This window comes from Sciurus vulgaris (genome assembly GCF_902686455.1).
Source record: "Sciurus vulgaris genome assembly, chromosome: 17".
In the NCBI taxonomy this organism is placed as follows: Eukaryota; Metazoa; Chordata; class Mammalia; order Rodentia; family Sciuridae; genus Sciurus; species Sciurus vulgaris.
The window spans coordinates 3876488-3903429 of record NC_136478.1 but is presented as its reverse complement, the minus strand read 5'-3'; the positions used below and the strand labels follow the sequence as shown (position 1 = coordinate 3903429).

The 26942-nt window shown below is 62.5% G+C and overlaps 1 protein-coding gene across 2 annotated transcripts in view; it reads left to right on the top strand.

Annotated features, from left to right (window-relative positions):
• Positions 1–26891, top strand: part of ATP2C2 (ATPase secretory pathway Ca2+ transporting 2) — a gene marked incomplete at its 5' end in the record, with an annotated part of 48538 nt that extends 21647 nt beyond the window's left edge. For both annotated transcript variants that reach the window (XM_079117567.1, XM_079117568.1), the window contains 20 exons: positions 4213–4362; positions 4445–4513; positions 4662–4737; positions 8108–8174; positions 12645–12769; positions 12905–13002; positions 13854–13955; positions 14779–14868; positions 17000–17101; positions 18571–18727; positions 19498–19668; positions 20696–20793; positions 20875–20925; positions 22263–22429; positions 22984–23052; positions 23127–23243; positions 23894–24041; positions 25000–25098; positions 25294–25435; positions 26516–26891. In XM_079117567.1, the coding sequence (XP_078973693.1) occupies positions 4213–4362; positions 4445–4513; positions 4662–4737; positions 8108–8174; positions 12645–12769; positions 12905–13002; positions 13854–13955; positions 14779–14868; positions 17000–17101; positions 18571–18727; positions 19498–19668; positions 20696–20793; positions 20875–20925; positions 22263–22429; positions 22984–23052; positions 23127–23243; positions 23894–24041; positions 25000–25098; positions 25294–25435; positions 26516–26634 (2217 nt within the window). In that variant the 3' untranslated portion in view covers positions 26635–26891. The remainder of the gene's footprint in view (positions 1–4212; positions 4363–4444; positions 4514–4661; positions 4738–8107; positions 8175–12644; positions 12770–12904; positions 13003–13853; positions 13956–14778; positions 14869–16999; positions 17102–18570; positions 18728–19497; positions 19669–20695; positions 20794–20874; positions 20926–22262; positions 22430–22983; positions 23053–23126; positions 23244–23893; positions 24042–24999; positions 25099–25293; positions 25436–26515) is intronic.
• Between the last annotated feature and the right edge of the window lie 51 nt (positions 26892–26942).

Sequence of the window (26942 nt, the reverse complement as noted above, 5' to 3'; positions counted from 1 at the left end):
TCAGTGTGGTCCAGCTGGCTGCTAGTCACCACTGCTGATCTCTGACTCGCCTGGTTCACGAGTCAGATGCCCTGAGGTGGTGAGTACGGTGAAACCTGGCATCTCTGAGCTTTGGTGCTACCTGTGGGCAGACATCATGGGGGCTCGGAGTGTATCCCCCATGGACGAGGCTGGCGAGGAGGTTTCCTAGTTGGCCAGCCTGCAGTGGCGCACAGTGGGGATGAGGGAAGACACGGGCGTCAATCATGGTGGGGTGGGACTGCCTGGCAACGAGGAGGTGGGAACACAGAAAGGGCAGCCACAGCGTCCTCCTGGCATGGTGGGGGTGAGTCCCCGTGACCTTGTGGGTCCCAGGTGGCAGCCTCACCGAACTGTCCAGGCTCCCTGAGGTCCTCGCAGGCTCAGGGAAAGGCGAGGCCCTGCCCAGCACACACTGCCACGGAGCGGTCTGCTCTGCCAACCCCCCAGGAGCGTGGGGCTCACAGCCGTGGTGAAGGGCTGAGTCTGGCATGCGGACCCGGCCACATCTGGACCCTCAGAGGCACTGGAAGGGACAGGGGCTCGGAGAGGGGCGGACGCCAAGGCCCGCGCCAGTGGAGCCCAGGCAGGGCCACGGAGACTCTCTGTGGACAGGTCTGTAGCAGGGCGGGCCTGGTGAAGGTGGACTCCCTCCAGGCAGGGGCTGGGGTCCGGACACCGGGCAGCCACGGTGCCAGTGTGGGACAGGGAGAGGCCACGAAGAAAGGCGTCGGTGCCCTAGGCCTGAGCTTGAGCCTGGGTTTGAACCCGGTCTGCAAGCCACACTGTGCGACCTTGAGAAAGTCACTTAAGGTCTCTGTTCCTCCATTTCCTCCTCTGTTAAAGGGGGTGCTGATGTGCGCAGTGGGGTTGCTGAGACTAAATGGTCTTGTGGGTGCAGAGTGCCCATCAGCTCCTGGCAGGGGCACAGGGGGGTGAGCTTGGCTGCTGGGTTGGTGCCCTGACCCTGCATCTCCCAGAGTGCGACTCAGAGGGACTTGCCTCTCTGAGCCTCAGTTTCTTCTTCGTCTCGGATTCACAGGGTCACTGTGAGGAGGAGATTGGCGGTGGCCCGCCGTGTGGCGTCAGCAGCTGAACTCAGTTTTGTGGTCCCAGGTCTCTGCAGCAGGCCTTTGATACGGCGTTTTGAGTTCTGAATGACGCCTTGGGCTCCCTCCTGCCCTTCTTACAGGGAGTTCGGATGTCCCCTGGGTACTGATAAGGCGAGGCGACGTCACAGGTGCTCCGCTGGACAGTCGCTTGTTCTGCTGACTCAGGGGACCTTCGTACCAGCCGCCGAGCTCCGCGATCCACAAGTGCTTTGCTAGACACTCGTCTCAGGTCCAGGGGGTGCGGGAAGCTGTGGATGTGCAAAGCTCTCAAAGTAACCGCAGCCGTCCCCAGGGTTCCTGGGGACAGCAACGCACCTTCTCTTCCGCAGGCAGGCCGGAGGCCTCGTGGCCCGGCAGGAAGCAGGGTGCGCTGGCTCTCCCTGCCCTCTGGAATTAGTGGGAGCGGAGCTGGAGCTCTCAGCTCCAGGCATCGCTGGGCGGGAGTCCCGCTCTGCTGGGTCAGCCCTGGTGCAGCCCCCAGGGGACGCGGCTCTGCGTCCCTGCTCAGGCCAGGCCCACTGGGGCAGCAACTGCCAGGTGAGGGCCTGGGACCTGGTCCTGTTTGTGGCCGGCTCACATCCTCCCTCGTGCCCTGATCCCTGCCCTGAGATCCTGTCCCCCGGGTCACCAGAAGCTCTGCACCGTGGCCCCACAGGGTCAGCTGCTCCTCCCCGTCCAGAGCCCCGGCCCTTGGCTTTCCTTGTACAGAGAGCTAACGAGCCGTGCTACCTGCAACCCCATCGCCCGCTGTGACGCCCTAGCTGACATAGGTCCCAGTGCCCTGCAACGTGGGCACAGTGGTGAGGGCCCCTGAAGACATGTATCTCAGAGCACGTCCCTGTGGTTAAGTGACACGTGACCGTGTGTCACAGACTGTGCGTCTATGCTAACCATTGTGTGAAAATTCCCTCATCTCCTTAAGAGACTGCGGGGCCGCTGGGTGGGCGCAGGAGCCCAGGATTCCCCTGACCACGAGGCTCGCCAGCCAGGACGGCCAGGGCTTCCTGGAGACAGCAGCTGGGGCTATCCTCGAAGGCAGAGGACATGGCTCAGTGATGCTCGCAAAGGCCTGAGTTCTGCGCCAGGGCCTGACCTCGGCCAGTCAAACGCTGCTCACCCCCGCAGCAGGCCTCCCCTCAGGGCCCTTCCTGCCCGGACCCTCTCCCACCTGCCACCAGCCCGCTCGCCCCTCGTCCCTCCTCCCAGCCTTGGCCCTACGGGGCGTGCCCCACACCCTGGCTTCACCCCAGAGGTCACTGGGTCTCTGAGTTACTTGGGCCCCCTCCTCCTGGGGCTGGGGGCAGAGATCCCTCTCCAGCCCGAGGCAGCCACACCGAACTCCGGCCCCCCCCAGAGCACCCGCCGCCTCTGCTTCCCTGCCCACTCTGCAGAGTCGCCTTGGTCTCTTCTCTCTGTCCCCTTCCTCAAAAGAAAAGAGAAGAAAACCTTCAGAAACATTGTGGACTTACCAAGAGGTTGAGAAGCTGGGTGAGGGGCCGCACGCGCCTCTCTGATGACAGGTGACCTTGCTCAGCTGTGTCAGTCACGACTATCCGTCTCTGTTCACCTTCAACAGAGTCCACCCTTTTCTCAGCACTCCCTAGTGTCCCTACCGCCTTCCTCGGCTCCAGCAGCCCACGTGACATTCGGTGGCCGCGTCTCCCTAGGCCGACGTGCTTGTTGTCATGGCCTTGAGTCACCTTCAGAGACGGTCCCAGGAACATTGTGACTTCCCCTCGCTCCCACTGTCCCAAGAGTGAGAGGGCCGTGGGCTGGGAGGCTGGGCATGGACTGCAGCTCCTTGCTGTGGGCTCTGGTCAGTCAGGGAGGAGATGGGCGTTGCCCAGGCAGGGGTGGCCCTGCCACCCTTGGTGACTAGAAGCAGGCAGGGCACATGTTTCTCAAAAATGGCTGTTGAATTTGGTTTGAATTGGAACTCTCAGGCCTGTGTGGGCTTGTGGAAGATGGTGTCCCTCTCTGTGTTGTGACCAGGACCCGGGGATACAGCCCATCCGGGGCCCCTTAAGTGCCTCCTGATGGTCTGGCCACCAGCGTCTCTGGAGTGGGATGCACTGCTCTGTGCCCAAAGGCGATCGTGGGAGATCGTGAGGAGTGCAGGTTCTGGAACAGACTCTGCTCAAATCTCTGTGGACACTTGTGCAAGACGCTCAGTCCCTCTGTGCCTCAGTGTCTCCAGGTGTGAATGGAGAGGACGGTGGCCCCGCTGGTGGGCCGTGAGCGCCGAGAGGTCTGAGCCTCGGGGTCCTCAGCCCAGGCTGGCAGGTGGCTCCTTCCTGGGGCGTGGGTGCCTCCCTGCCCCTGTGGGCGCTTCTGCTGTGACCTAACCTCGGCGTGTCCCTGAGACCCTGGCTCAGAGCCACAGCAGTGAGCTCCCAGCTGAGCTGCTCCTGAGGAAAGAGGCCCATTTTGGCTCATGGCTCTGGAGGTTGGGTGGAGGCCTGCACGGGCGGACCCTTCCCGCCGGCAGTGCCAGGGCAGCCCAGGCGTCGGATGGCAAGAGAAGGCATTGGCACTGGTCCTCTTCTGTTCTCACCCCTCTCTGGAAGGCCACCAGAATTCGGTCACGGGTCTCCACCCTGCTGACCCTTCCCAGTCCTGTCCCTCCAGAGGCCACTCTGACACCAGGCAGATTAAGTCTCCACCCTCTTGATACCTCACCTGGGGGACCCTGAAGCTGCATCCGAACCAGAGCATTTGATCACTGTGCAGGACTCTAGGGAGCCACAGCCCACGGGGACCACGGCTGCGGGTGGCCTGCTGGGGGGAGGAGGCCCAGGTGCTTTGAGAGTTTCCTCTGGAAGAACCCTTGCCTTGTGCTCTCAGTCGTGTGGGGCTCTGAGTAGCTTTAAGAGGCGGTGGGAGATTTGTTTTCCAAGAGGGGCGGAATGTGCAAAGCTCTTGTCGCTGGCAGAGGCAGGGAGGCCCTGAGTCTGACGCTCGTTCCCGAGCCGGCGCCCTTCCCTGCCGGACATCCGTTAAGGTGCCGGATGCCGTTCTGGGCAGCTGAACCCAATAGGCAGAGCCAGGGGCAGCTCCCGTGGTGTCTCCCCTTGTGCCCTAGGTCACAGGCCTCCTGGTGGATGAGTCCAGTTTTACTGGAGAGGCCGAGCCATGCAGCAAGACGGACAGCCCCCTGGCGGGCGAGGCGGACCTCAGCTCGCCGAGCAACATCGTCTTCATGGGCACCCTGGTGCGGTGCGGGAAGGGCCAGGTAAGCGCGGCCCTGGGGGCCTCCCGCGCCCAGCCTCCCTGCCTCCCGTTACACCTCTCTCCTCCCCTTCTCCCGAGCACAGGGGATCGTGATCGGAACAGGGGAGAAGTCTCAGTTCGGGGAAGTGTTTAGGATGATGCAGGCTGAAGAGGTAAGGGCTGGGATGTAGCTCGGTTGGTAGAGTGCTGGCTTCGCACGCACGAGGCCCTGGGTTCAACCCCAGCCCCGCAAAAAAAAAGGCAGCCTGGATCTCGCTGCTGGGATCACGCCTACTGAGCGCACGGCTCTCTCCCTTCCAGACGCCTAAGACTCCTCTACAGAAGAGCATGGACAAGCTGGGGAAGCAACTGACGCTCTTCTCCTTCGGTGTCATTGGTGAGCCACGTGGCTTCCTGCAGGGCCCAGGAGACCGGGGGCTGTCCTGGGGCAGCCCCCGGGTGTCCCTCTAGGATCTCAGGGTCGGCGTCAGAGACGCTCCAACAGCTGCAAGAGGTTTCGCCTCAGAGCGGCTGAGTGACTGACAGGTGGCTTCCGAGGCAGTCGGGGGCACGTCCCTGGGCCAGGGGCTTTGCTGGATAGCTCCCTCAGATGCCGCCCTGGCCGGGCCCCTGCCTGTTGCTCCTCTGCCTCCCTCCCGGTCCTTGGAGGCCACCTTTCCACTGCGCCAGCCCCAGGGGAAACAGTGGGCTCCTGGGGAAGCTTTCGAGGCATTCACCCGGAGGAGTCGTCACTTCTGCCCGTTTCCCTCGGCCAGAATGGCGTCACAGGCCTCCCTAGCGGCAAGGGAGGCTGGGAAACAGTTCAGCCACGAACCCAGCCGCGGTTCTGTGCCTAAGAGTGGTGCCTGGGCTGGCGCTGTCCAGGCTTTCGGCAACACACCACATCACTGCGGGGCTTCAGACCTGAACTAGGCCTCAGCCCTGACATCCCACAGGCTGCGCGGGCCCCTCACCTCCTTCCTGCTCTGTCCGGCTCCGGCCTCCAGCTGGGTCCTTCACTCCCAGCCTTCAGGGTCAGCACCTGGCTGAGCTGGATTCTCCGTCAGCCCTCATTTATTTGATTGATAAGGGAGCAGGTGGACAGGCGCTGCCTGAGTCTGGCCAAAACCACGAGCCAGAGAACGTTCTCGGAGAAGCAGTGCCCCTCCTCATGACAGGCCTTTTGTGTACCTGGCCACCCAGAGGTGTCAATTTGGGGCTGCACACACATCAGACATTTCTGGCAGAGTAAAATTTCCCGGGGCCCTGGCTGCCCCCTGGCCTCTGGAACACTCTAGATCAGGACTTGGAGAGGGTGGCTCCCGGGCCAGCTTGGCCGGTCGGCTGCCTGTTTTGTATGTCTGGCAAGCAGGAAATGCCTCTCACATTCTAAACAATTTTTTGATACTCACAGGAAGAATAGTACGCGAATTTTTTGATACTCACAGGAAATGGTACGCGATTCCAGCATCGGTGTTCTTGGGTGGTGTTCTTGGGTGACGCTCCACTGGGGCGCAGGCCTGCCGCTTCTTGGGCTGTACGGCTGTCCCAGCTGCAGGCGGAGTTGAGTTGCCTCGGAGACCACGTGACAGGCAAACCCAGCTCCCCCAACACCTGCGCCTGCCTAAGAGTCCCGATTGCTCCCCCTCAGCACCCCAGGGACAAATACCCAGTGAACGCGCTTCAAGGCAGATGGTCAAGGTAGACGGCACCCTGTGTCTCTCCTGGAAAATTCGACCAGGAGCACACAGGATAAGATGATTCAGGACACGCAGCCCAGGTCAGGGCTGTAGCTGGTGGTAGAGCGCTTGCCTCTAGGCCTATGCCGTGAGCTTGAATATGTTTGAGAAATAGCCTTCCACCGTCAGGGCCTTGCGGGTTGCTGCCCTGCAAACCCTCACTCCATGTTAAGCTGGAGCTTAGCTCAGTGGGCATGTGTCAGTGCCAGCAAGGTGGGAAGCTGGAAAAGGCCCACAGGGTGGGAAGCGTTGCCAGTGCCTGTGTGTGAATTCTCTGAGCGTGGCCACCTCCAAGCCACCAATGTCAAGTTACTGAACATAGATTTGGGGGTGATGTTCCCAGTGGCTTCCCAGGGGCCCCTCGGAGCAAGCATCAGCTTTCTGGACCACAGAGGCCCACAGGGCAGGAGAGCCTGGTGGCTCTGGCTCCCCGTGCCCCTCTGATCTGTTTCACCCCAGGGCATTTGGGTTGAGAAACTTCAGTTGACAACTGAGTTGCAGTTAATCGCACCTGGCACCCCCGCCCCACTACCTCCCAGCATAAAATGCCCAGGTTGCTGAAGAAAAAAGCCAGTGGTCTTTAGCAGGTCCTCTGAGGGATTACCAAGGCCCACCCCCACGGTTCCTCCTCACTGCTTCTGAGGATGACGATAGCCAGTTCTGGGCACGGCCAGTGTGGCCAGGGTGTGCTGGGCACTTCGGGAATGCTTGTTTGCTTTGCAGTGCTAGGAATCAAACCCAAGGCCTCACACTACTCCTACAGGGAAGCACAGGCACAGTCCCATTTTACAGATAGGGAAGCCGAGGCCACATCTGGCAGCCCTGTGCTTTTCTCCACCGCCTGCACATCTTCCACAGGTCCCAGCCAGATCAGACACCTCCCCCCAGGGTCTGTCTGCAATGGCCCCCATGTGCAGGGCCTGGTGTTCAGTATTGTTTAGTAAATCCTGCAGGAGAACATGGAAAATTCAACCAGGAGCACACAGGATAAAATGATTTAGGACACGCAGCCCAGGTCAGGGTTGTAGCTGGTGATAGAGTGCTTGCCTCTAGGCCTATGCCTGAGGCCCTGGGCTCCATCCCCAGGGCCCTGCCGCCCCCCAGGAAAAGCAGCGGCCCATCCCCGATCCCAGGACTAGCTATCGTTGCACACCGAGCACCCTGGAGGACCTGGCTGCATATGGCAAGTAGGGAAGCATTTGAAATAATACACAAATTGTTCAGTGACCTGGAATGTGAATACTGCAAACAGCTAACATGAGCCCATTGTCTCTTTAACTTGAACTTGGCTGGAACCTTTCCTGAAAAAGTAAAGGCAGATTTTTTTTTCTTTTTCTTTTTTTAATTGTAAACAAATGGGATACAACTTGTTTCTCTGTACATGAAGTAGAGGCATACCATTTGCATAATCATACACTTACATAGGGTAATGGTGTTTGATTCATTGTTATTTTCCCCGTCCCCCCCACCCCTCCCACCCCTCTTTTCCCCGTCCCCCCCACCCCTCCCACCCCTCTTTTCCCTCTATACAGTCCTTCCTTCCTCCATTCTTGCCTCCCTCCCACCCCCCATTATGTGTCATCATCCACTTAGCGAGATCATTTGTCTTTTGGTTTTTTGAGATTGGCTTATCTCACTTAGCATGATATTCTCCAATTTCATCCATTTGCCTGCAAATGCCATAATTTTATTATTCTTTATGGCTGAATAATATTCCATTGTGTATATATACCACAGTTTCTTTATCCATTCAATTGAAGGGCGTCTAGGTTGGTTCCAAAGGCAGATTTTTTAGGCATAAAATACCTTCCTTAAAAAGGAAGAGTGAGGGGCTGGGGAGATAGCTCAATCGGTAGAGTGTTTGCCTTATAAGCACAGGCCCTGGATTCGATCCCCAGCACCAAAAAAAAAGGAAGAGTGAGCGGCCAAGCACTTGAGGGTGTTGCTCACCCCACAGGTGAGCACCGGCCGCACCAGGCCATGCCTGTGGCCTCCGGAGTGCGCACAGGCCGTGCTGTCTCTCCCCAGGTCTGCTCCTGGTCCTCGGCTGGCTGCAGGGCAAGCCGCTGCTCAGCATGTTCACCATTGGGGTCAGGTAAGGCTCCCGCGGCAGAGGTGGGGCAGGACGGTGGGGAGACGCAGGGCCTGCCCAGGCCCGGCACTTCCTGCAGCGTGGATGAGAGCTGGGGCCCAGCCCTTCTCAACCCCTTTGCCCGTGGGCTAAGAGCAGGACCCCGACTGGCCTGCCTGGGTGGGGATCTGCCTCAGCCACTGGCCAGCAAGATGCCAGTCACACTGGACCAGGGTGGGCACCGGAGGCCTCGTCTTAACCTGATCACATCCCCAAGGACCCTGTTCCAAAAGCTGGCGATATCGGGCTTAGGGCCTGGGTGGGTCACCATCACAGTGGATGGGTTGCCGAGGGCCTGGGCTGGGGGAGGCGAGGTCAGGAGGCATGAGCCAGGGCCCCAGGACCATCATGCGGAGAGTAGTGCGGGGCCAAGGCTGCCGGCGGGGCCTTGAAGGCCTCACCTTCAAGAAGCCGAAGGTGCAGGGACCTGGGCTGACCCCTGTGACCCCTGGGTGTCCTGTGATGGGGAGAACAGGATGGCGTCTCCGTCCTGCTGGGCTTGCGCGGCTGCTCGGGGACCGGTTCATGGCACAGCGTGGGGAGCAGGTTGGGCTCCAGCCTTGCTGCTGGCTCCAGACTGCAGGAGTGAGGAAAGGCTCGGAACCATGCAGTCGGGCAGGGTAGGAGCCCTCCCGCCCGCCCATGGCAGCCAGCAGCTCCTTAGTTGCCCCACAGATGCTGACTGAGCAGCTGCCAGCTCTCTGTGTGCATCGCCCGAGTGCTGACTGAGCCGTGGTCCCTGCCCTCGTGGCTTTCGGGCTAGTGAGGACAGGAGAGGCTCGCGATGTAAATGTGTGTTCATAATAATTACAGCTCAGCGAGAGCCCAGCCCCAACGCGGACAGCCCTGCCACGGGAGGAACCCGCTGCCGAGAGGGAGCTTGAAAGGGAGGTGGGAGGAGATGTGACCCAGGACTGTGCCAGGGATGGTTTCTAGGCAGAGTCAAAGCACAGGGTTGAGAAGGAGCCAGTTACAGAAGAGCAGGAAGGGCGAGTCAGGCTGGGAAAGGCACATGTGGAGGCCGGGTGGGGAGGACGGAGCTTGGCATCGGAGCACTGCCGGAGGCGAGTGCCGGGCCCCACGGCACCCCCAGGTGACACCTGGGGTGAGGCAGCACGTGGCCCTTCCCCCTCCTGGTCCCAACCGCGCCGTGGGAACCCTCCGCGTCAGGACACACCGGGCCTCTCTGCTGTCCTGTGGGCAGAGAGACAGAAGCGTCGGTCGTCCTTGGCATAGAGTCCGGAGGAGACAGAGAGGCGGGCCCCAGATTGTGACGGAGAAGAGGGAGGCAGGAGGAAGGGGCCCCTGGGAGCGGGTGAGCTGCGCTGCGGATCACGGAGTCTGAGGCAACCGTGGCACAGGGCCTGAGGGCCTCTGGGGGCTTGTTCAGCAGACCTCCAGCCCCTGACCAGTGGGGAGGGGCCTGAGACTGTGACCTTCCAGGGCAGTGGCACAGTGGTCAGGAGCCCTGAGCAGTGAAACTGGGCTCAGAAGCTTCCCCCAGGGCAGGGGCTGGAGTGGGAGGGCGCAGGCGGGGCACGGGTGGCGCTCTGGCTGGAGACACCTGAACAGCGCGCTCCGGGGACAGAGCCTTCAGAGGCAGGAGGAGAAGGTCTGGGCCTCAAGGGCTCCCGGGGAGAGCAGAGCCCTCAGACCCAAGTGCCTCAAAACTCCCTGAAAGACCAAGGCCTCCTGTCCCCTCCTCACAGCCGGGCGGAGTTCTGAGAGCAGGACTGTCGGGAGCTTTCAGCGTAACAGCAAAGGAGGTTTCTGTGTGCCGCCGCCGCGCCCGTGCTGTTGGCCATCGCTGGTCCCTTGTCCTAAGGCTCCTTTTCACCTCGTTCACTCCCCTTGATCCACGGTGGACTCGCACTTGAGGGGATCGCTGCCTTCACCTGTGTTGTTGGAAGGGTGGGGTTCAGCTGGGCGTGGGGACTGTGCCTGTCATCCAGCGACGTGGGAGACCCAGGCAGGAGGATCGGAAGTTCGAGGCCAGCCTGGGCAACTCAGCTAGACACTGCCTCAAAAGGGGCCGGAGCCCAGAGGTACGGCTCTTGCCCTGTCCTAGGGGCCCCCGGGGGCTCCATTCCTAGTAATGCCAAAAAAAAAAATGGGGAGTGCTTTTCATTTTTTAGTGGCAGATTAAAGTCACCTCAAACACCAATCAGAAGGTGGCAACCACAGAGGGGGTTTTCCAAACTGGGTAAAATGAATTATTCTTTTGAAAACTGTATCCTAATTCCTTGTACCCTGAGTGACATTCAGGATGATGAAGGAACGTGCTTTTCCGGGCCTGTTCTAATCGTTACTGGTTTGTGGATTAATCTTTTATTACCGTGGACCGGTCCAGGGACATGCGCGGTGCCCTCCCAGGCATGATGGGGAGTCCCCACCACAACCCTCTGCAAATGATTGCCTGGCTGGCCTTGCAAGCCGTGCCGTAGACCAAGGAGGCCGCCTCACTGTCACCTCGAGAGCCAGCACAGCCCCTAAGCCAGACAGTGACCTCGGTTTATGTAATGTGTCCCTGAATGGTGCATTGTCTCTGGGTGAAGGGCGCCATTCGTACGCTGTATCTGTTCAATTCCACGGTGCACATCCTTCGTCCACATTCAGCTCCTTTGAAATCTGACGGCTTCTTACAGCCACATGATAAGAAGCTCTGTGCCATTCATGCTTGGCTGTGCCCTTTGCTTTCTCGGTGTGCACCAGGCGGGTTGCCCGTGGCGGCCACGCGTGGTTTGCGTTGAGTGAGCGTCCCCAGCAGGCTTTCTGACTTCTCCCCCGCCAGGCCGAGGCCTCACCGTGCAAGAGGCGGGCCAGGGTCTCCTGCTGACGTGCGTTCCCTCAGCAGACCTGGCTGAGTACCGCTGCCCTGTGCCCGGTGGTGCAGAGGGCGAAACCGGCCACCCCAGCGGAGGTGGTCAGGAAGTGTGCTCGCTCCGACTGTTTTGTTGCTGATGTTTAAGGATTGGGGCTCCGCTGGTGGGGCTTCCCCCGGGAAGCAGAGCAGCCCTGGCACAGCGGGGCGTGGTCGTGGGGTTGTCCTGGGCAGGGCCTGGGCTGTGGGCTTCCAGTGCCCAGCATCATCAGAGTGGCCCTGGCTCATTCCTCAGGGCCTGGCCCCGGGCTGGGACGCGAGCCCTGTTCTGGAGAGGCCTGCCCTCGGGTGTGTCTTGTGGGGCTCCTGCAGAGTCCCCACGGGAAAGACCTCGGCCCCTGTCACTTCCGGCCCCCCAGTGGTTCCATTGATGAAGTTCTTGAAACTTCACTGACGTCCCACGTCCCACCCCTCGGCGGGGCACAGGTGGGGCCCTGGCTGGGAGCGTCAGCTCAGCGCCCCTCGCAGTCCCCAGCCGAGGCTGCTTTTCCTTCTTTCTGAAGCGGCTTGCTGCAATGCCACTCGCCCTCACACCCACCCCACGTTTCTGAGGTGTTCCCCAGGGGCAGCCGCCACCACCATCCTCTTAGAACGTTTTCTTATCACCCAAAAAGAAACCCTGCGCCCCGTCACGCCGTGCCCCACCCGCCCTCCAGCCCCAGCAGCCAGCCCTGCTCCCGGTCTCTGGAGCGAGCCGTCAATTCTGGACGTGCCGTGCTGCCTGACCCGGGTGCCCGGCTGCTCATCGGCCGCCCGTTTGCGAGGCTCACCCAGGCGCGGTGTGCAGCAGAGTCCTCGGGGTCCAAAAGCAGACCCCGGGCCCAGCGCAGCGTCCCTCCATTCCCAGAGGGCAGAACGCGGGATCCTTTGGCCCCCGTGTGGCGGAGCCTTGGCACACCCAAGCCAGAAAGGCCTCGCCGGTGGCCGGTCACCTGTGGATGCACCGCGGGAGGGGACGTTCCCAAGAGCAGCAGCTCACTGGCCCAGCCTGGCCCACGTGCTCCTCTTACCCAGTCAATCTCTGCTCTGGGAGGCGGGTCGCGTGGTCCAGAGAGGGGAAGGGAGCAGTCACCGCAGCGCAGCGACTCAGTGGCAAAGGTGCTGGATGTCTCCCGACTCTGATCTCCTCCTCTCGGTTCCTTGCAGGAAGTATCTGAGTCGCTAGAATAACGAGACCCCGAGTCCCCAGGGAGCCGCCAGACCAACAGCCGCTTCCCACTCACTGCTGATGCTAGAAATCGTTGTCAAGGGTCCAGAGACTTTGTCTCTCTGATAAATGAGGATGATTTAAGTGCAGAAACAGTAAAACACGGCCATAGCTGCTGCTTCCTACCCAGATGCGCTGCCTAGCAGGAGAGGTCACCTCCCGGGCAGGGTCTGCGGGCAGAGCTCCGGGCAGCGGAAGCTATAGAGGAAGCTGGGCTCACCATGGGACTGGGGACGGAGACGAGGAGGGGGACAAGCCTCACTAGCTTACGGCATTGCCAACCCCAGGGGGACGCGCGGGTCCTTGAGTACGTGGTAAGTGTGGCCCTTTGGACCGTTCCATCCAGCCTGGCTGTGGCGGCCATTCCAGAGGGTCTGCCCATCGTTGTCATGGTGACGCTGGTCCTGGGAGTGCTCCGGATGGCCAAGAAGCGGGTCATCGTGAGGAAGCTGCCCATCGTGGAGACGCTGGGTGAGGGCTTCCATGGAGCGGTTCCTGTGGTCTGAGGGGGGAGCTCTGGGCGGAGGCCCTTGGACCTCCATGCCCCTGGGCCCAGGGTTGGTGGCGGCGACTCCTTTTCTCTCTAACCAATGTTCTGTGTGCCAGGCTGCTGCAACGTCATCTGCTCTGATAAGACGGGGACACTGACGGCCAATGAAATGACGGTGACCCAGCTTGTCACTTCCGACGGGCTCCGCGCAGAGGTGAGTCGACCAGGGATCTGGGGGCCGGAGGCCGTGGTGCACACTGCAGACCTCTCCTTCCTGGGGAGGACACAAGGCCACTTCTAGGGCAAGTGAGGAAGAAGTGCCAGGGTCGTCCTGCAGCCCCAGGCTGATCGAAGGTGCCCTTCTTCATTTCTTGGTTGTTTTTAATGCTCACGTTATGAAATGGGTATATATATTTTGCCGGGCTGGGGAGGGACCCAGGGCCTCCGGTGTGCCAGGCAGGTCTCCACTGCTGAGTGACCTCCCAGCCCCTTGTTACAAAATGTAAAAGCTAGAAAACTCCCACGCCTCCCTGGGGACCCGGGCAGGACGCTCAACCCACCTTGCTCCTCCCTGCGGTGAGCCCGGCGCCGTTGTGAGTCCCGGAACCGCAGCTGTATGCCTGGTGCTTTTCCAGAGCAAGGGGTCAGCAAATTAGGGCCCGTGGCCAGTGGCTACTTTCACCAGTTGAGTTTCACTGGCACACTGCAGCATCCTCCTGTGCAGACGTGCCTCCGATGGCTACCGCCGATGGTGCGTGGCAGCTACATGGTGGGGTGGTGGCTCGGGCCGGGTATCTGCTCTCCGGCTCCGGTGAAAGCACCTTCCACTGCGCTGCAGGTCAGAGTGCTTGCCCACGCTTCTGCTGGATGCTCTTGACCATGGCCTCGCGGCCTGCAGCATGTGGCCCCGACACCCCTGCCCCTGAGTGACAGGCATCCCGCAGCACTCCCCCTCCTGTGCAGGCCGATGTCCTGGCCGTGGACTCCAGGGGAGAGACTGTGGGCTGTCCAGGGGAGTCTGGTGTGACTCTCGGTGGCATCCCTGCTTCTGCCGTGCCCTGGCAGGTCAGCGGAGTCGGGTATAACGGCAAAGGGACTGTGTGTCTTCTACCATCCAAGGAAGTCATTAAGGAATTTTCCAACATCTCTGTGGGGAAGCTGGTGGAGGTGAGTGTTGGGCAGCATGGTGACGTGTGCAGACACGGGGCCAGCGGGGTTCTGACGAGGGCCCCAGAGCTGGACCAACTGGTTCTTGGCAGGGCCACACCCACAGTTAGGCTGTCACAGTTGGAAACAGGCAGCAGGGAAGAGTCTCAGGACTGCCCACTGGGGGCTCTGAAGCGCCCCTGCCCGGGGTGCTGGGTGGGCTGGGAACGAGCAGGCGATGCAGGCAAGGTGTGGCTGCCATGCCTGGCCATCCTGTCCCCTCTGCACGGCGGTGCCCTCCATGGGGTCCCCGCCTCCTCCTCTGTGACACTCAGTCAGCGCCCACCTGCTCAGGTCCTGGGCTGCTACTTCATGATGACAAGGACCGTGTCTCCATTTTGCAGCCTGAGAAACAGGCTCAGAGAAGTCGGGGAGCACTGGACGCACCCCGGCATGGGAGGGGAGCTGGGTGTAGCCCTCGCTCCTGTAGCTTCTGTCCTCCGTTTTCTGCTGTGTCTGGACTGATAGCCGCTCAGCAGGGATGCACCCCCAGAGTCGCTCAGGGCTTTAGGGCTGCCTGGCCTTCCTGGTCACACCCCTTGCTCAGACCCGCCTTCCTGGTGTCCCAGACCAGGGCTTTGGGGCACTGGCCCTGCCGAGGCGGGAAGTGCTGTTTCCTCTGAAGGGCCAGGATGCTGATTCGCTTGGAGGAATGGTGTGTCCCCCAGCCCAGCTCTGAGCGCAGGCCACGCCCGCAGTGCCGAGTTCACCGTCCCAAGCGAGCCCCGGGCCCCGGGAGCTGCTCCCGGTACTCACTGCAGACCTTTGGGAAATCCCCCTTCAGGCAGGCTGTGTGGCCAACAACGCTGTCATTGAGAAGAACACGGTGATGGGCCAGCCCACGGAGGGTGCCTTGGTCGCGCTGGCCATGAAGGTAGGGCCTGGGGGTGGCGGAGCTCTCTCCGGAGCTGGGCGAGGCGGGAGCATCGCTCCTGGCCGGCCTGCAGGAAGCTCAGTAACGGTGCTGCCCTGGAGGAGGTGGGCTCAGGAGGCCCTGAGGCTCTGCAAAGTTCTGTGGGTCTCTAGCCTCTCCCAGGGCTACAGAGGGATCCTGAGCATCCCAAGGCTCAGCCCCTGTGGGTGTTGGGGAGACAGACAAAGGGACCAGACTCATCCACGCGCCTCACTGCTCTGCTGAGGCCCAACCAGGAGGGCCTGGGTGCTTTGCGTACATTCGATTGACAGCAGGGCTCCCCCTTTAGCCTCTGTGCCCTGCACAATGCTCCCGGTTCTGTGCGCGGCACCCACTCCTGGGTGTGCACAGGATGGGAGGGGTGGGCGGAGCTTGAGGGGGTCGGTGGGCAGGTGGCTGTGCCTCGTGCTTAGTGAGCAACCAGCAGAGGCAGCAGCAAAACCCGAGGAGAAGGACGGTGGGGAAGGCGAGGGGGAGAGGCAGAGATGAGAGAAGGACCGAGGAAAGGGGCTGGTGGCCCCTGCCAGCACCCTGTCCTTCAGGGCCAGCCAGGGCCCAGCGTGGGACTCCCCAGCTCCCAGCCCTGCCCGTCTATCGTCCCCTCTGTTGTGGCTGGACCTTTGACTCTGCCAGAGGTCTAATCAGACCCAGGTCAAGGTCGAGTCAGGGCAAAGCCTGCTCAGGGTGCTTACCCAGCGAGTTCTGGCCCCCACCACCGCCCTGCCGTTGGACACTGTGCTGTGCCCCCCCGTGGGCTGTGGACCGTCCGTCCTTCCTTCCTCTGGCTCTGACCTCTCCAGGTTCACCCCGCTGTCTTCTTCTTTGGTCACGTCTGCTGTCCAGGTGCCCCAGCTCACGTCCCTACCCTGAGCCTGCCTCCAGCAGGAGCCCTCGGCCTCCTCCACGTCCACTGCACTGGCTTCCAGAGGGGCAGGTTGGGGGGTTAGTGGTCCTTAGTGAGTCCCTGGACGGGCCAGCAAAGCGTCCCTCCCCCCTCAAGGACATGGAGGCACTGTCCCTCCTGTTCTGCTTACGCTCCCAGAAGACGGTTCCGCTGGAACATGTCGGGGGTGTGGGACACGTTCCCCTAAACAGTGCTGGGCCAGCCCACCCAGTGACTCCTCATGGCCCAGAAAGGAAGCGATGACCTGGCCTGACTGTCCAGCTGGGGCGATGCCCTGGCCCAGTCCTCCTGCGGCTGCCAGCTTTCTAGAACGTGCCTCCTTCCAGGGGCACGGGACTGAGCTCTGTGTAGTCTCAGGTGGCCCTGGGGCTCCAGGGCCAGGCCCTCGCCACCCCTGAATAGGTTTTCTGGTGGATAGCAGGACACAGTGACACAAACCAGCTGGCTCGAAGCCAGGTGTCGCAGCTCTGGGACCAGAAGTGGGACTCGGGTGGGGCAGGGTCTGTCCTGCCCAGCCCTGCTGCGCCGGAGCCCAGGTGTCCCCGGCGGGGGCTGCATTGCCCGGGCTCTGACTGTGTCCCACGTGCCCTCCCGCATGTCCCTCTCCTCACGTTGGCGCTCTCGGGAGGCCACCATGACGAGCTGGTCTGAGCGTCACAGCTGCCTGCTTCCGAGCAAGGCCACGCCCACGGGGCCGGGATCAGGGCCTCAGCACCCTTCGACCACAGCACACCCTCGGGGTCTTTTCCACACGTGCGCCCCATTCCCTTGTGAGTCCTGTGTGTGGCTGGGACTAGTTTGCGTTTGGGGAAATGCAGGTGTGTGTTCCAAGTAACTGGCCCTAAAGCCATCAGAAAGCACATGGGTGACAGGCCTGGCCTGGAGGGCTGGGGGCAGCAGGGCCACTCACTGACCAGGGTCGCTTCAGGGAAGGCACTGTGCCTTCAAGTCCTGCAGAGACCGGATAGGTCTCATTTCTAAGCAGGTTCCGGGTAGACACCCAGGCGAAGACCCTGGGACAAGAGAAGAGAGGGGCTTCTATCTGGGGGGCCTGGAGGACAGCGGCCCTGGGAGCTCAGCACTCGGACTCCTCCCCGAGGTGGTCTGAATGAGTGACGGAAACAGACCAAGCCCCGCATAGAGCCCGGCTTCGGCTGACGCCTGAAAGGTCCCATTTCGTGATCCTAGATGGACCTAAGCAACATTAGAGATTCATACGTGAGGAAGGAGGAGATTCCCTTCAGCTCGGAGCAGAAGTGGATGGCGGTGAGGTGCAGCCCCAAGAGCGAGGTGAGCGGGGCTTCCGATCCTGTGCTCCCCTCCCTGCTCCAGAATAAGGCCACGTGCGCGCGTCAAGGGAACGTGGAGGCAGCCTCAGCCCTGCCTCACCTGGGCCTCTTCCGGGCTCCTCCTCTGCAGCAGCGGTTCCCAGAGTGCCCGCGGGCATCGGCCTCACCTGGGAATCTGTTACAAATGCAGAGTCCCAGGCCCCCTCTGCCCTCCTGCGTCAGAAACTGCAGGCATGAGACCAGGGACCATGTGCCGGGGGTGTGGCTGTCCTGTGCTGTGCCTGGAGCGGCCAGAGGCACCTGCTCTCTGTTCCCGCCTCCTGGGCTGACTCCCCGGCCTCTCTTCACATCCCTGAGCCAAGTTCTGCGTGCACTTGTGAGCCCACCTGAGGCCACAGCAGGGGAACCAAACCCCTCGTGGCTGGCGGGCACTGGTCCCACGGCGAGAACGAGGGGCTCACGCACCCCCCGTGCCCGTGCAGGCTGCAGGCGGTGCCTAGGGCGCACACCCAGGCTCCAGCTCCCGGGAGGGGTCCACGGCTGCCCACGGCAGGTTTCCTGTGGCTTTGCCGTTGTCTGCGAGGAAAAGAGCTTTTAAAGGAAAAGAACGTCTGTCTGTGCGCCTCCCCGGCCGCCCTCCTCTCTTGTGCTGGGGACGTGCCTGCGACCTTGAGTGCTTCCAAGGGGCCGTGGATTCTTCATGCCTTCCGACCGTCCCCCCAAAACCAATGGTCACAAATTCCAGTGAGAAAACTGACGCAGAAACGGGACAAGATGAAATGAAAGCTCCTCGTTTCTGTCCTCCCCCCACCCGCCGCCCTGCCCAGGCGGCGTCCTTCACAGCGGACGGACTGTCCTGGTCTCACCAGCCACCAGCGCCGGTGCAGGCTCCTGCTGCCCCGTGTGGGTCACTTGTCTTTCTCCTGTAAAATCTCCCTCGATGCCGCATCCTGGGAACTCTGCACCAGTCGCTGCTGTCTGCCCGCTGTGGGTTCCCTGGGCAGGGTGGGCACCCAGCCGATGCTGAGGAGCCGGGGGCCCTGTGGCCCCGGTACTGCCTGCAAGGAGCGCCTCTGTGCGTGAGGCCGACCTTAACAAGCAGGGGTCACTGTCACAGGGTTGGCGCTCCTGGGCCGGATCGGCCGCGTAGACTAGCCAGGGCCAGCCCTGGGCAGGCAGCCGGCACTCAGCAGCCGGCCACACCTGAGTGCGGCCCTGGCTGGGCGTCCGCCTGGCCAATCACACGGGAGCTGTGACATTGACGAGGGGACCTGACGTGGACCAGGGCGGCCCCCCACTCTGTGGGCCACACGGCACCCCAGCACGCGGATTCCCAGACACGCACCAGGTCCCATGCCAGCCACCGGCAGTGACCCGTGGCCAGCTCTGCGTGTCTCTGGACCCGCGGGCAGAACGAGGTGGAGGTCACTCAGCGCTGCGGGCCCCCTGACGGCGGCCCCTCTCTTCCAGGACGGGGAGGACGTCTACTTCATGAAGGGGGCCCTTGAGGAGGTCCTGCGCTCCTGCAGCAGCTACGGCCACGCGGGCCTTGCCCTGCCCCTGACGCCCCAGCAGAGGGCGCTCTGCCTGCAGGAGGAGAAGAGGATGGGGTCGCTGGGCCTGCGGGGTCAGTGCGGGGTCAGTGCGCCAGCGGTGCGGCCGGCGCAGGGCCTGGATGTGGTGCGTGTGCCCAGGCCGGTCGCCAGAGGCAGGCAGGCAGCTGCTGGCCTGGGGCTCAGGGAGCCAGGCAGGAGCCATCGCTTCCCAGCCCAGGCAGATGCGGGGCCTCCCCTCCTGCTCAGGGGCAGGGCCTCCCCTGACTCGTCTGCCTGGCCGCCGCCTCGGGTCAGGGACACCTACAGCCCTTCAGGACCCAGGCTGGCCCTTCCATTCACGGCCAGAGCGGCTGCCCTCTCTGGGGCCGGAGATAAGTCCACTTCCCTTTGTGTCATGCGCCACCTGTCCCTCCTCAGAGGGCTCTGGAAACACTCGCATCTATCCCGTGGGGACGGGAGAGGGCCCGGCTCGCCCTCTGGCTCCCCTTGGGGACAGAGGCTCTGAATCGTGGCCGGCCTGCTGACTGGCGCACCCGGCAGAGTGTGGTTGGGAGGACACCACTGGGGACTGCGGCCGGGGGGGCCACCATCCAGGCTCTGGGGCCAGGCTGGGCGGGCCCTGGACACTGCCTGGCTCCCTGGTGCCAGCCTGCTGGGCGGGGTCGGGACTCGAGGCCACCAGTGGTGGACGTCTTCCTCTCGGCCACTTGCCCGTGCCAGGCTGGAGCCCTGGGAGGCCACCGAGCCCCTTGCAGACGGGACTGGACCCACTGAGGGCCGGCTGGCCGAGGAACCATCCTACGCCCCGGTGACTCCGCCTCGGGTCTTGGTCTCTCGGCAGTGCTGGCCCTCGCGTCTGGGCCCGAGCTGGGCAGGCTGACCTTCCTGGGCCTGGTGGGCATCATCGACCCGCCGCGGGTGGGCGTGAAGGAAGCCGTCCAGGTGCTGTCGGAATCCGGCGTGTCCGTGAAGATGGTAACAGGAGACGCTCTGGAGACGGCCTTGGCCATAGGTGAGGGGCTGCTGCCCGCCCTCCGTCCCCACCAGAGCGGCCCCAGCCGCCTCCCAGTGCGGAGCAGAAATCCAGAGGGCCAGGGTGACGGCGAGTGGCAGAGCTCTGTGCCGCAACGTGGGGTCTTGTGTTCCACCCCAGCACCTCGAAACGAGCTGGCCACGTGGCCCGTGCCTGTAATCCCAGGAATTTAGAAGGCTGAGGCAGGAGGATCATAAGTTTGAGGCTACCCTAGGCAACTTAGTGAGACCCCCAGCAACTTAGAGAGAGCTTGTCTCAAAATAAAAAGTGCTGGGGTGATAAAGCACCCCTGGGTTGAATCCTGGTACCAAAAAAAAAAAAGATTAAAAGATTCTGAGATTCACTGCCCTGACCTCTGCTGCTCCCTCTTCTGAGGTGTATCTGTTTGCAAAATACTGGCAGGTTTTCCAAGAGGGGAAAGGTTCCTCATGTAAATTGAGGACCAACTGTGTGTCAAGGGCCCTTTATCTATGATCTCACTTCATCTCACAAGCAGCACTGTGCACAATGTACATTTCAATCTGTCTTCTGCCACTGGCTGTGTACCCTTGGCAAATCACTGAACCACTCTGACCCTCAGTCTCTTCATCAGGCAAACAGGCCTCCTCCTCCTATTCTAATTACTACGCTTGTGAGTGTTGTCACACATTGGCCCTTCCCACTCTCTCTCAAGGCAGTCTAGTGCTATGCAAAGATCAAGGGCTTTCAAATCAGAACCATAATCAGGTCCTGTGTCACCACTTACTCGCTGGTGTGACCTTGAGGAACTCACCTGTTTCTCCCTCTTTAAAGAGGGGAGAAGAAGGCCTGTTGTTCGTCAGTTCAGGGGTGGGGACTGAGATCAGTAACAGCAGGTGCTCAGTATGCGGCATTGTGGTTTCATTGTCATTTCCGCCCTCACAGCCCTCACAGTCGGGAGTGACACGGGGGACGTGCAATGATGGGCGGGGAGGCAGGCCATAGTCTCGGGCCCTGTGTGGTCCCTGAGCACCAATTCTCCCTGAAGGAAGAAGCATCGGCCTGAGCAAGGGGAAGCTGAGAGCCATGTCCGGGGAGGAGGTGGCCGGCATGGAGCAGAGCGCGCTGGCGGCCTGCGTCGCGCAGGTGGGCTGTCCCGGGGTGCGGCTGGGCCGGGGTGTCTGGGGCGCCACGTCCGGTGACTGCTGCTCACTTGGCTGCGTGCAGGTATCTGTGTTCTTCAGGACCAGCCCACAGCACAAGCTCAAGATCATAAAGGTAGGTGGGCGAGCAGACCTGGGCTGTGCCACCCTCAGGTGATTGGACGGTGGCTCCAGCGCTCACCAGCCCCTTGAGCGACAGTCCAGGGTGGGCGGCTGCATCTCAGCTGTGGATCTGCTCTAGGTCCCCACCTGCCCAGGCCCATGGCAGAGTGCTGCCACCTGGCCGCGTTTGGCTGCGTGGGACTCTGGGGAACGTCACTCCGGCAGGGCAGGCGCAAGCCCAGATGGCACCTGGGGCCCTTTCAGGAGTTAGAAATGGGCCCAGGGGGCCTTTGGCCACGTACAGGGAAACAGGATGGGGAACTGGGTGGCTCGGAGGGAAGTCGGGCGGCAGGAGCCGTCCCCTGAGCGGGCTGCCCTTGGCGTGACCCTGGTTAAAGCTCACGTCTTGGGTTCATTGTAAAACAGGGGCGCTACTGGTCTCATTGGACAGGAGTCACAGGGCAAGTGCCCAAGGAAAAGCCTGTCACCTTATGATTGTGCATCAGAAAGGACAGGGTCCTGGAAGGTGCCCGGCCTCCCTGCACGGTGTTGAGAACCCGCTCCTGAACCTGTGGGGTTTCCTGTCTTTTGTTTTTTTTTTTTTTCCTTTCATGTCATTTTGGGCTTGGTTGGTTTATTTTTGGTATTTCTGTGTCACTTGCATAATCTCTAGTTATTCCTCAGAACCAGACATGCTGGGCCCACCGTGGTTTCAGGGCAAGCCCTCCTTACCTGCTAGCCCCTCGCTGTGGCAGAGCACCTGAGAGCACTTAGGAGGAAAGGGCTCGTTTTGCTCCTGGTTGTGGGGTTCTCCGTCCAGGGCTCCCCTGTTCCTGGCCTGTGGGAGGCGGAATGTCATGGTGGGCCGGGAGCCGGTGGTGGAGCAGAGCTGCTGGGAAGGAGCGCCAGCTGGCTTTCATGACAGCCCCAAGCCCTCTGTGGTAGGGATAGCAGCCACCTTCCCAAGGCCCCACCTCAGCACGGCTGCCTGGGGACTGTGCCTTCCACACTGTTGGGGACATTCAGATCCAAACCATGACAGCTCGTCCACAGTAAGGGGACCTTTCGGAGTCTCAGTGGACGATGCGGCTCTGCCGTGTCCGTCCCTAACTGGGCTGCTCCGCCCCGTGAGGCGGCCACGGTGGCTCCCACCCTGCAGCGGGAAGCCGAGGTGGGGAGGTTTAAGGTCTTGCCCAGTTCCCGCAGCTGGTGCAGACGGAGCTGGCGCGGACTCCGGTGTCCCCCAGGCAGGGGCTCAGCAGCCACCACACAGCCTGCGAGGCCAGTGCAGGCAGAAGGGGCTGGAAGGAGGGACCCAGGCTGCAGCCCCAGCACCTGCCCTTCCCAAAGGCTCTGCAGGAGTCCGGGGCCATCGTGGCCATGACGGGGGACGGAGTGAACGATGCGGTGGCCCTGAAGTCTGCAGACATTGGGATAGCCATGGGGCAGACGGGGACTGACGTCAGCAAAGAGGCCGCCACCATGATCCTGGTGGACGACGACTTCTCCACCATCATGTGAGCTCTTCACCAGGTCGATGAGTGTGCAAAAGGCCGGGTGGCCAGTTCCCCCGGGACCTGCCATGGAGGGACAGTGGGGCAGGGCACAGAGTCCCCAGAGAGCTGCCTGCTGAGGCTTGGCCCTGTGGCAGTGTCCCACCCCAGGTGCCTCTGAAAGCAGGGTCCTGGGGCCGTGACCGCACCATTTAATAAAAACGGGGGTGATGGGTCTCCACGTTAGAGACCTGGGCGGAGCCTCTGAGGACTCGGGGAGGTCCTCGGCTACCTCCAGCGTAACGCTCAGGTTTCACCGGCCTTCCTGTCTCGTTGGCCCGCTGCCCTGATCTTTCAGCCCTGCAGGGTCTTAGCCAGGAGTGGGCCTGGCCTCAGAGGCGATGAGCGCACCACGTGAACGGAACGCAGGGCAGGTCCCCGGGGCCACTGGGCGCTGTGAGGGCAACCCCTGAGGACCTGTCCCCAGGTGCCCTCCAGGGGACCCGGCGGGCTCACACGAGCTCAGGGCCACCCAGGGGCCTCCCCGGGCCACTCTGCCACACGGTCCCTCCTCCCAGGAGCGCGGTGGAGGAAGGCAAGGGGATCTTCTACAACATCAAGAACTTCCTGCGGTTCCAGCTGAGCACGTGAGTGGCCCCGCCCACTGCCGCTGTCCTCGGGTGTCAGCCGAGCAGCCGCCAAAGTCCACCTGTGCCCGCAGGAGTCTCTCCGCCCTGAGCCTCATCGCGCTGTCCACGGCGCTCAACCTGCCCAGCCCCCTCAACGCCATGCAGATCCTGTGGGTCAACATCATCATGGACGGGCCGCCCGCACAGAGGTGAGGCGGCCAGCAGGGACCGGTGCCCTACCCCCAGGCCTGCAGGGACGAGGCCCAGCCCCCCAGGAGGCCCCAGAACCACCCGGGGGGCGACGGGGCTGCAGAGGTGGGCTTGGTTTTGCTCCCAGCTGCAGCCTGGCTGCTGGCCTGGGGCTGGCACCCCTCAGGGCAGGAAGGCGGGAAGAGGGCCTCAGGCGCAAAGGTGCTGGGGAAAGAGGGCTTGGGGCGCAGCACCTGTGGCTGAAGGCAGGGCAGGCACTGTGTCACAGGCAGACCTGTCCTCACAGCGCGTGGCCCAGGCGTGGCCTCCTCTACCAGAGCCCCTGCCACCCGCCACGGCCGGCTGAGCCTCCTGCTGCTTCTCCAGCCCCTGCCGAGCAGCTCAGGCTCCGGGGTGCTGGGACCCAGAGTGGCTGAGACGCCTGGCGGAAGGAAGGCGGGCACCAGGTGCCATGGCCCCCTGGGCAGCTCACCCTCACTATCTCGAGGACAGTCAGGTGGCCAGGGTGAGGGGCGTCTGGATGGCGCCCAGGGGCTGGGAGGTGGGGAGATGCTGGTGGGCACTCCGGCCGGAGCCACAGGCCCGTGCCTGTGCCCAGGTCCTCCTCCGCTCCTGGTGTGGGTCAAAGTGTCGCTTGTCTTGGGAACAGCTTGGGGGTGGAGCCCGTGGACAGGGACACGCTGAGGCAGCCCCCGCGGAGCGTCAGGGACACGATCCTGAGCCGGGCCCTCATCCTGAAGACCCTCATGTCTGCTGCCACCATCATCAGCGGGACCCTGTTCGTCTTTTGGAAGGAGGTGCGTCCAGTGCCCCATGGCAGAGGGACGGTCCCTGCCCGGGCCAGGGAGAGGCACGTAGGCAGACGGAGCACTGGGGCCACCAGCGGGAACAGGAGCACATGCACAGGAAGGGAGATGGTGGCACAAGGGTGGGAGGAACCGCTGCCTGCGGGAGCCCAGCTGGGCGGCAGGCCGGGCGTGAACTGGGACTGAGAGAGGCTGGGACTGAGCCTCCTCGAGGGGACAACAGCCCCCGCTGTTTTTGTCACCAGGAAACAACTGGGAACCTAAGGGGTCGTCCTGTTCTATCTTCTATGGTGTCTTTTCCTGGGTCCACTCATCATGGCCTGCAGGGGCAGGAGCCCTGGCTGAGTCCTGCAGTGGCAAAGCTGGGCACTGAGGCTGGGAATCCATCTGGCCTCGAACTTGCGATCCTCCTGCCTCAGCCTCCTGAGTTACTAGGATGATAGGCGTGCACTACCATGCCCGTCCCCATTCCGTTTAAATTCCACGGGGAATGGAAGTGCCCTGGGGCCAGAGAGGACCCCACGCAGGAGGGGAGGTTGAGGAAGGGGATGCCCAGAGAGCTGCCCGGTGGAGCTGAGGAGGGTTCTCAATGTCCAGCCTCGGGGTCTCAAAGGCCATGGTTTTCTTTGGGGCCAGCTGTCCTGTCCTCCTTGGAGCACATGACTTCCTGCCGTGTGGGTTAGCTAGCGTGTCCTACCTCCTTGGAATGGCTGCCCCCTGGAGGTGCCCATCCCCTGCCCTGCTGGAGGACCCATGATGCGCCCAGGTCCTCGGGCGGCCACACGTCGGCCTGTGGTCAGGAGACGTGTCTGCTGCACCTCCATGGAGCTCAGGGCGGGAGGAGGCGGCTGGCCCAGGGCCTGGTCTGGGGCACTGGCTCTGTCCTCGACCCCAGAGGATGAGGCACCCGGGCTCGGCGGCCTCACCCGCCCGCCTGTGCGTGTTCCAGATCCCGGAAGACGGCGCCAGCACCCCGCGCACCACCACCATGACCTTCACCTGCTTCGTGCTTTTCGATCTCTTCAACGCCCTGACCTGTCGCTCTCAGGTGAGGAGGGCCAGCTCTGCCTTCCCTGCCATACTCCTAAGGAGGCCAGGGGCCCAGCAGAGCCGCCCACTGGTCTCCTCCCTGGAGGGGCCGCCCTCTGAGCCCGTCTGTCCAGGCAGCCTCGCACAGCTCCGAGCAGGTGTCACGGGCAGGGCCACCCTGCTGTGATGTACCCACGCGCAGCCTCCCCCACAGACCAAGCTGATACTGGAGATTGGCTTCCTCAGGAACCGCATGTTCCTCTACTCCATCCTGGGGTCCCTCCTGGGGCAGCTGGCCGTGATCTACGTCCCGCCCCTGCAGAAGGTCTTCCAGACGGAGAACCTGGGAGCGCTCGGTGAGCCGGCTTGGGCGGCCCCAGCACCTGGGCAGTGGGTGGTGGGCTCTGAGACGCCGAGGCCCTCCCGCCATGGCAAGTGGGCAGCCGCCCTGCGTCGGATCTGGGAGGAGGGAGACGTGAAGGGGATGCAGAGAAGGCAGAGGAAGCTCGGGAAGAGGCCCCTTCACTAAGCAGGGCCCAGGGCGAAGGGGTGGGCACCTGGCCCTCAGGGCAGGAGGAGGACAGCCACATGAGGCCCCAGGCTGCAGGGGGCAGCACAGTCTGAGCTCAGCCCTTGATTGTCCCCTCCGCTGGGGAGGTGGCCTGGACCCTAAGGCTTACGTGACTTTGACATCTGCTTACCTGGAAGCAAGAAGCTGGGCCACCCTACAGTTCTTGCTAAAAGGGACATGATTTAGTGACCATGGCTCTCCATAGTCCCTGTGGACACCTGGCGTGGCATCCCGGGATGTCCACATCCTCAGACAGGCTAGCAGGGGAGTGAACAGTCCCCTCACCCAGCAAGGAAGGGTTGTGTGGAGGCCTCCTGGAGGCCAGCAGTGACCCGAGGGCTTGTCCCCGCTCCCTGCTGGATCAGGCCTGCCTTGGCCAGCCCCACCGAGGCGCAGAGGGTGGGGGAGGCCAGCGCGGTAGTGCCTGGGGAGTTCCCAGGGCTGTGACTCCGGCCCTGCTCAGGAGGTCCTGAGATGATCCGAGGTCGAGGCACTGCGGGCACCGCACTCGAGACCAGGAGTCAGACAAGGAATGGACGCCTCCCTGGCGATCCATGTTCCACGTTAGCCACCAGTGGGTGCCCTGGAGGAGCAGGCAAAAGGGACGGAACCCCAGAGAGGTTTCTGACGGAGGCTCCCGACGTGGGAAGAGGCTTGGCTCACCAGGTCCCACCCGGCAGCCTGCGAGCCCTGGTCCTGGAAGGGGGCCCGGGACCCGCCCAGGGCGGGAAGGTCCTCAGCAGCAGCCCGGGCTCCTCGGTCCCTTATCAGAGATGGAAGGAGAGGAGGCCCGGGCTCTGGGGGCCGCTGGGGGCACAGGGGCCACAGCCACGGCCCGGCTGACCGCCTCTGGCCTCTCCTGCAGACCTGCTGTTCCTGACGGGACTGGCCTCTTCCGTCTTCATCCTGTCCGAGCTCCTCAAGCTCTGTGAGAAATCCTGCTCCAGAGCCGGGACAGCCAGGCCGCACCAGGAGGACGTGTGACAGCCGCCGCCCCGGGGCGTCCCTGCGTGATCTGTGTTCGGTGCCTGTGGCCCTGGCGCAGGGTGGGCGTCGGAGGGAAGCTGCTAGGACGGCGCAGTGGCAGCGTGCCCTGTGTCCTCTGGGGAACCTGCGGGAGTCCCTGGCCACTCTGGAGGCTGCAGCTGCCCGTCCCTCCCCAGCGGGGCTCTGGGCCACCCGGGAGGAGCCGCGTGGAACATCCACTATTTATTAAATCACACTGGTTTTTATTAACTGTGTCTCTGCCTGTTCATGCCATAGCTCAAGGCTATGCAGCCCAGCTGGTGACA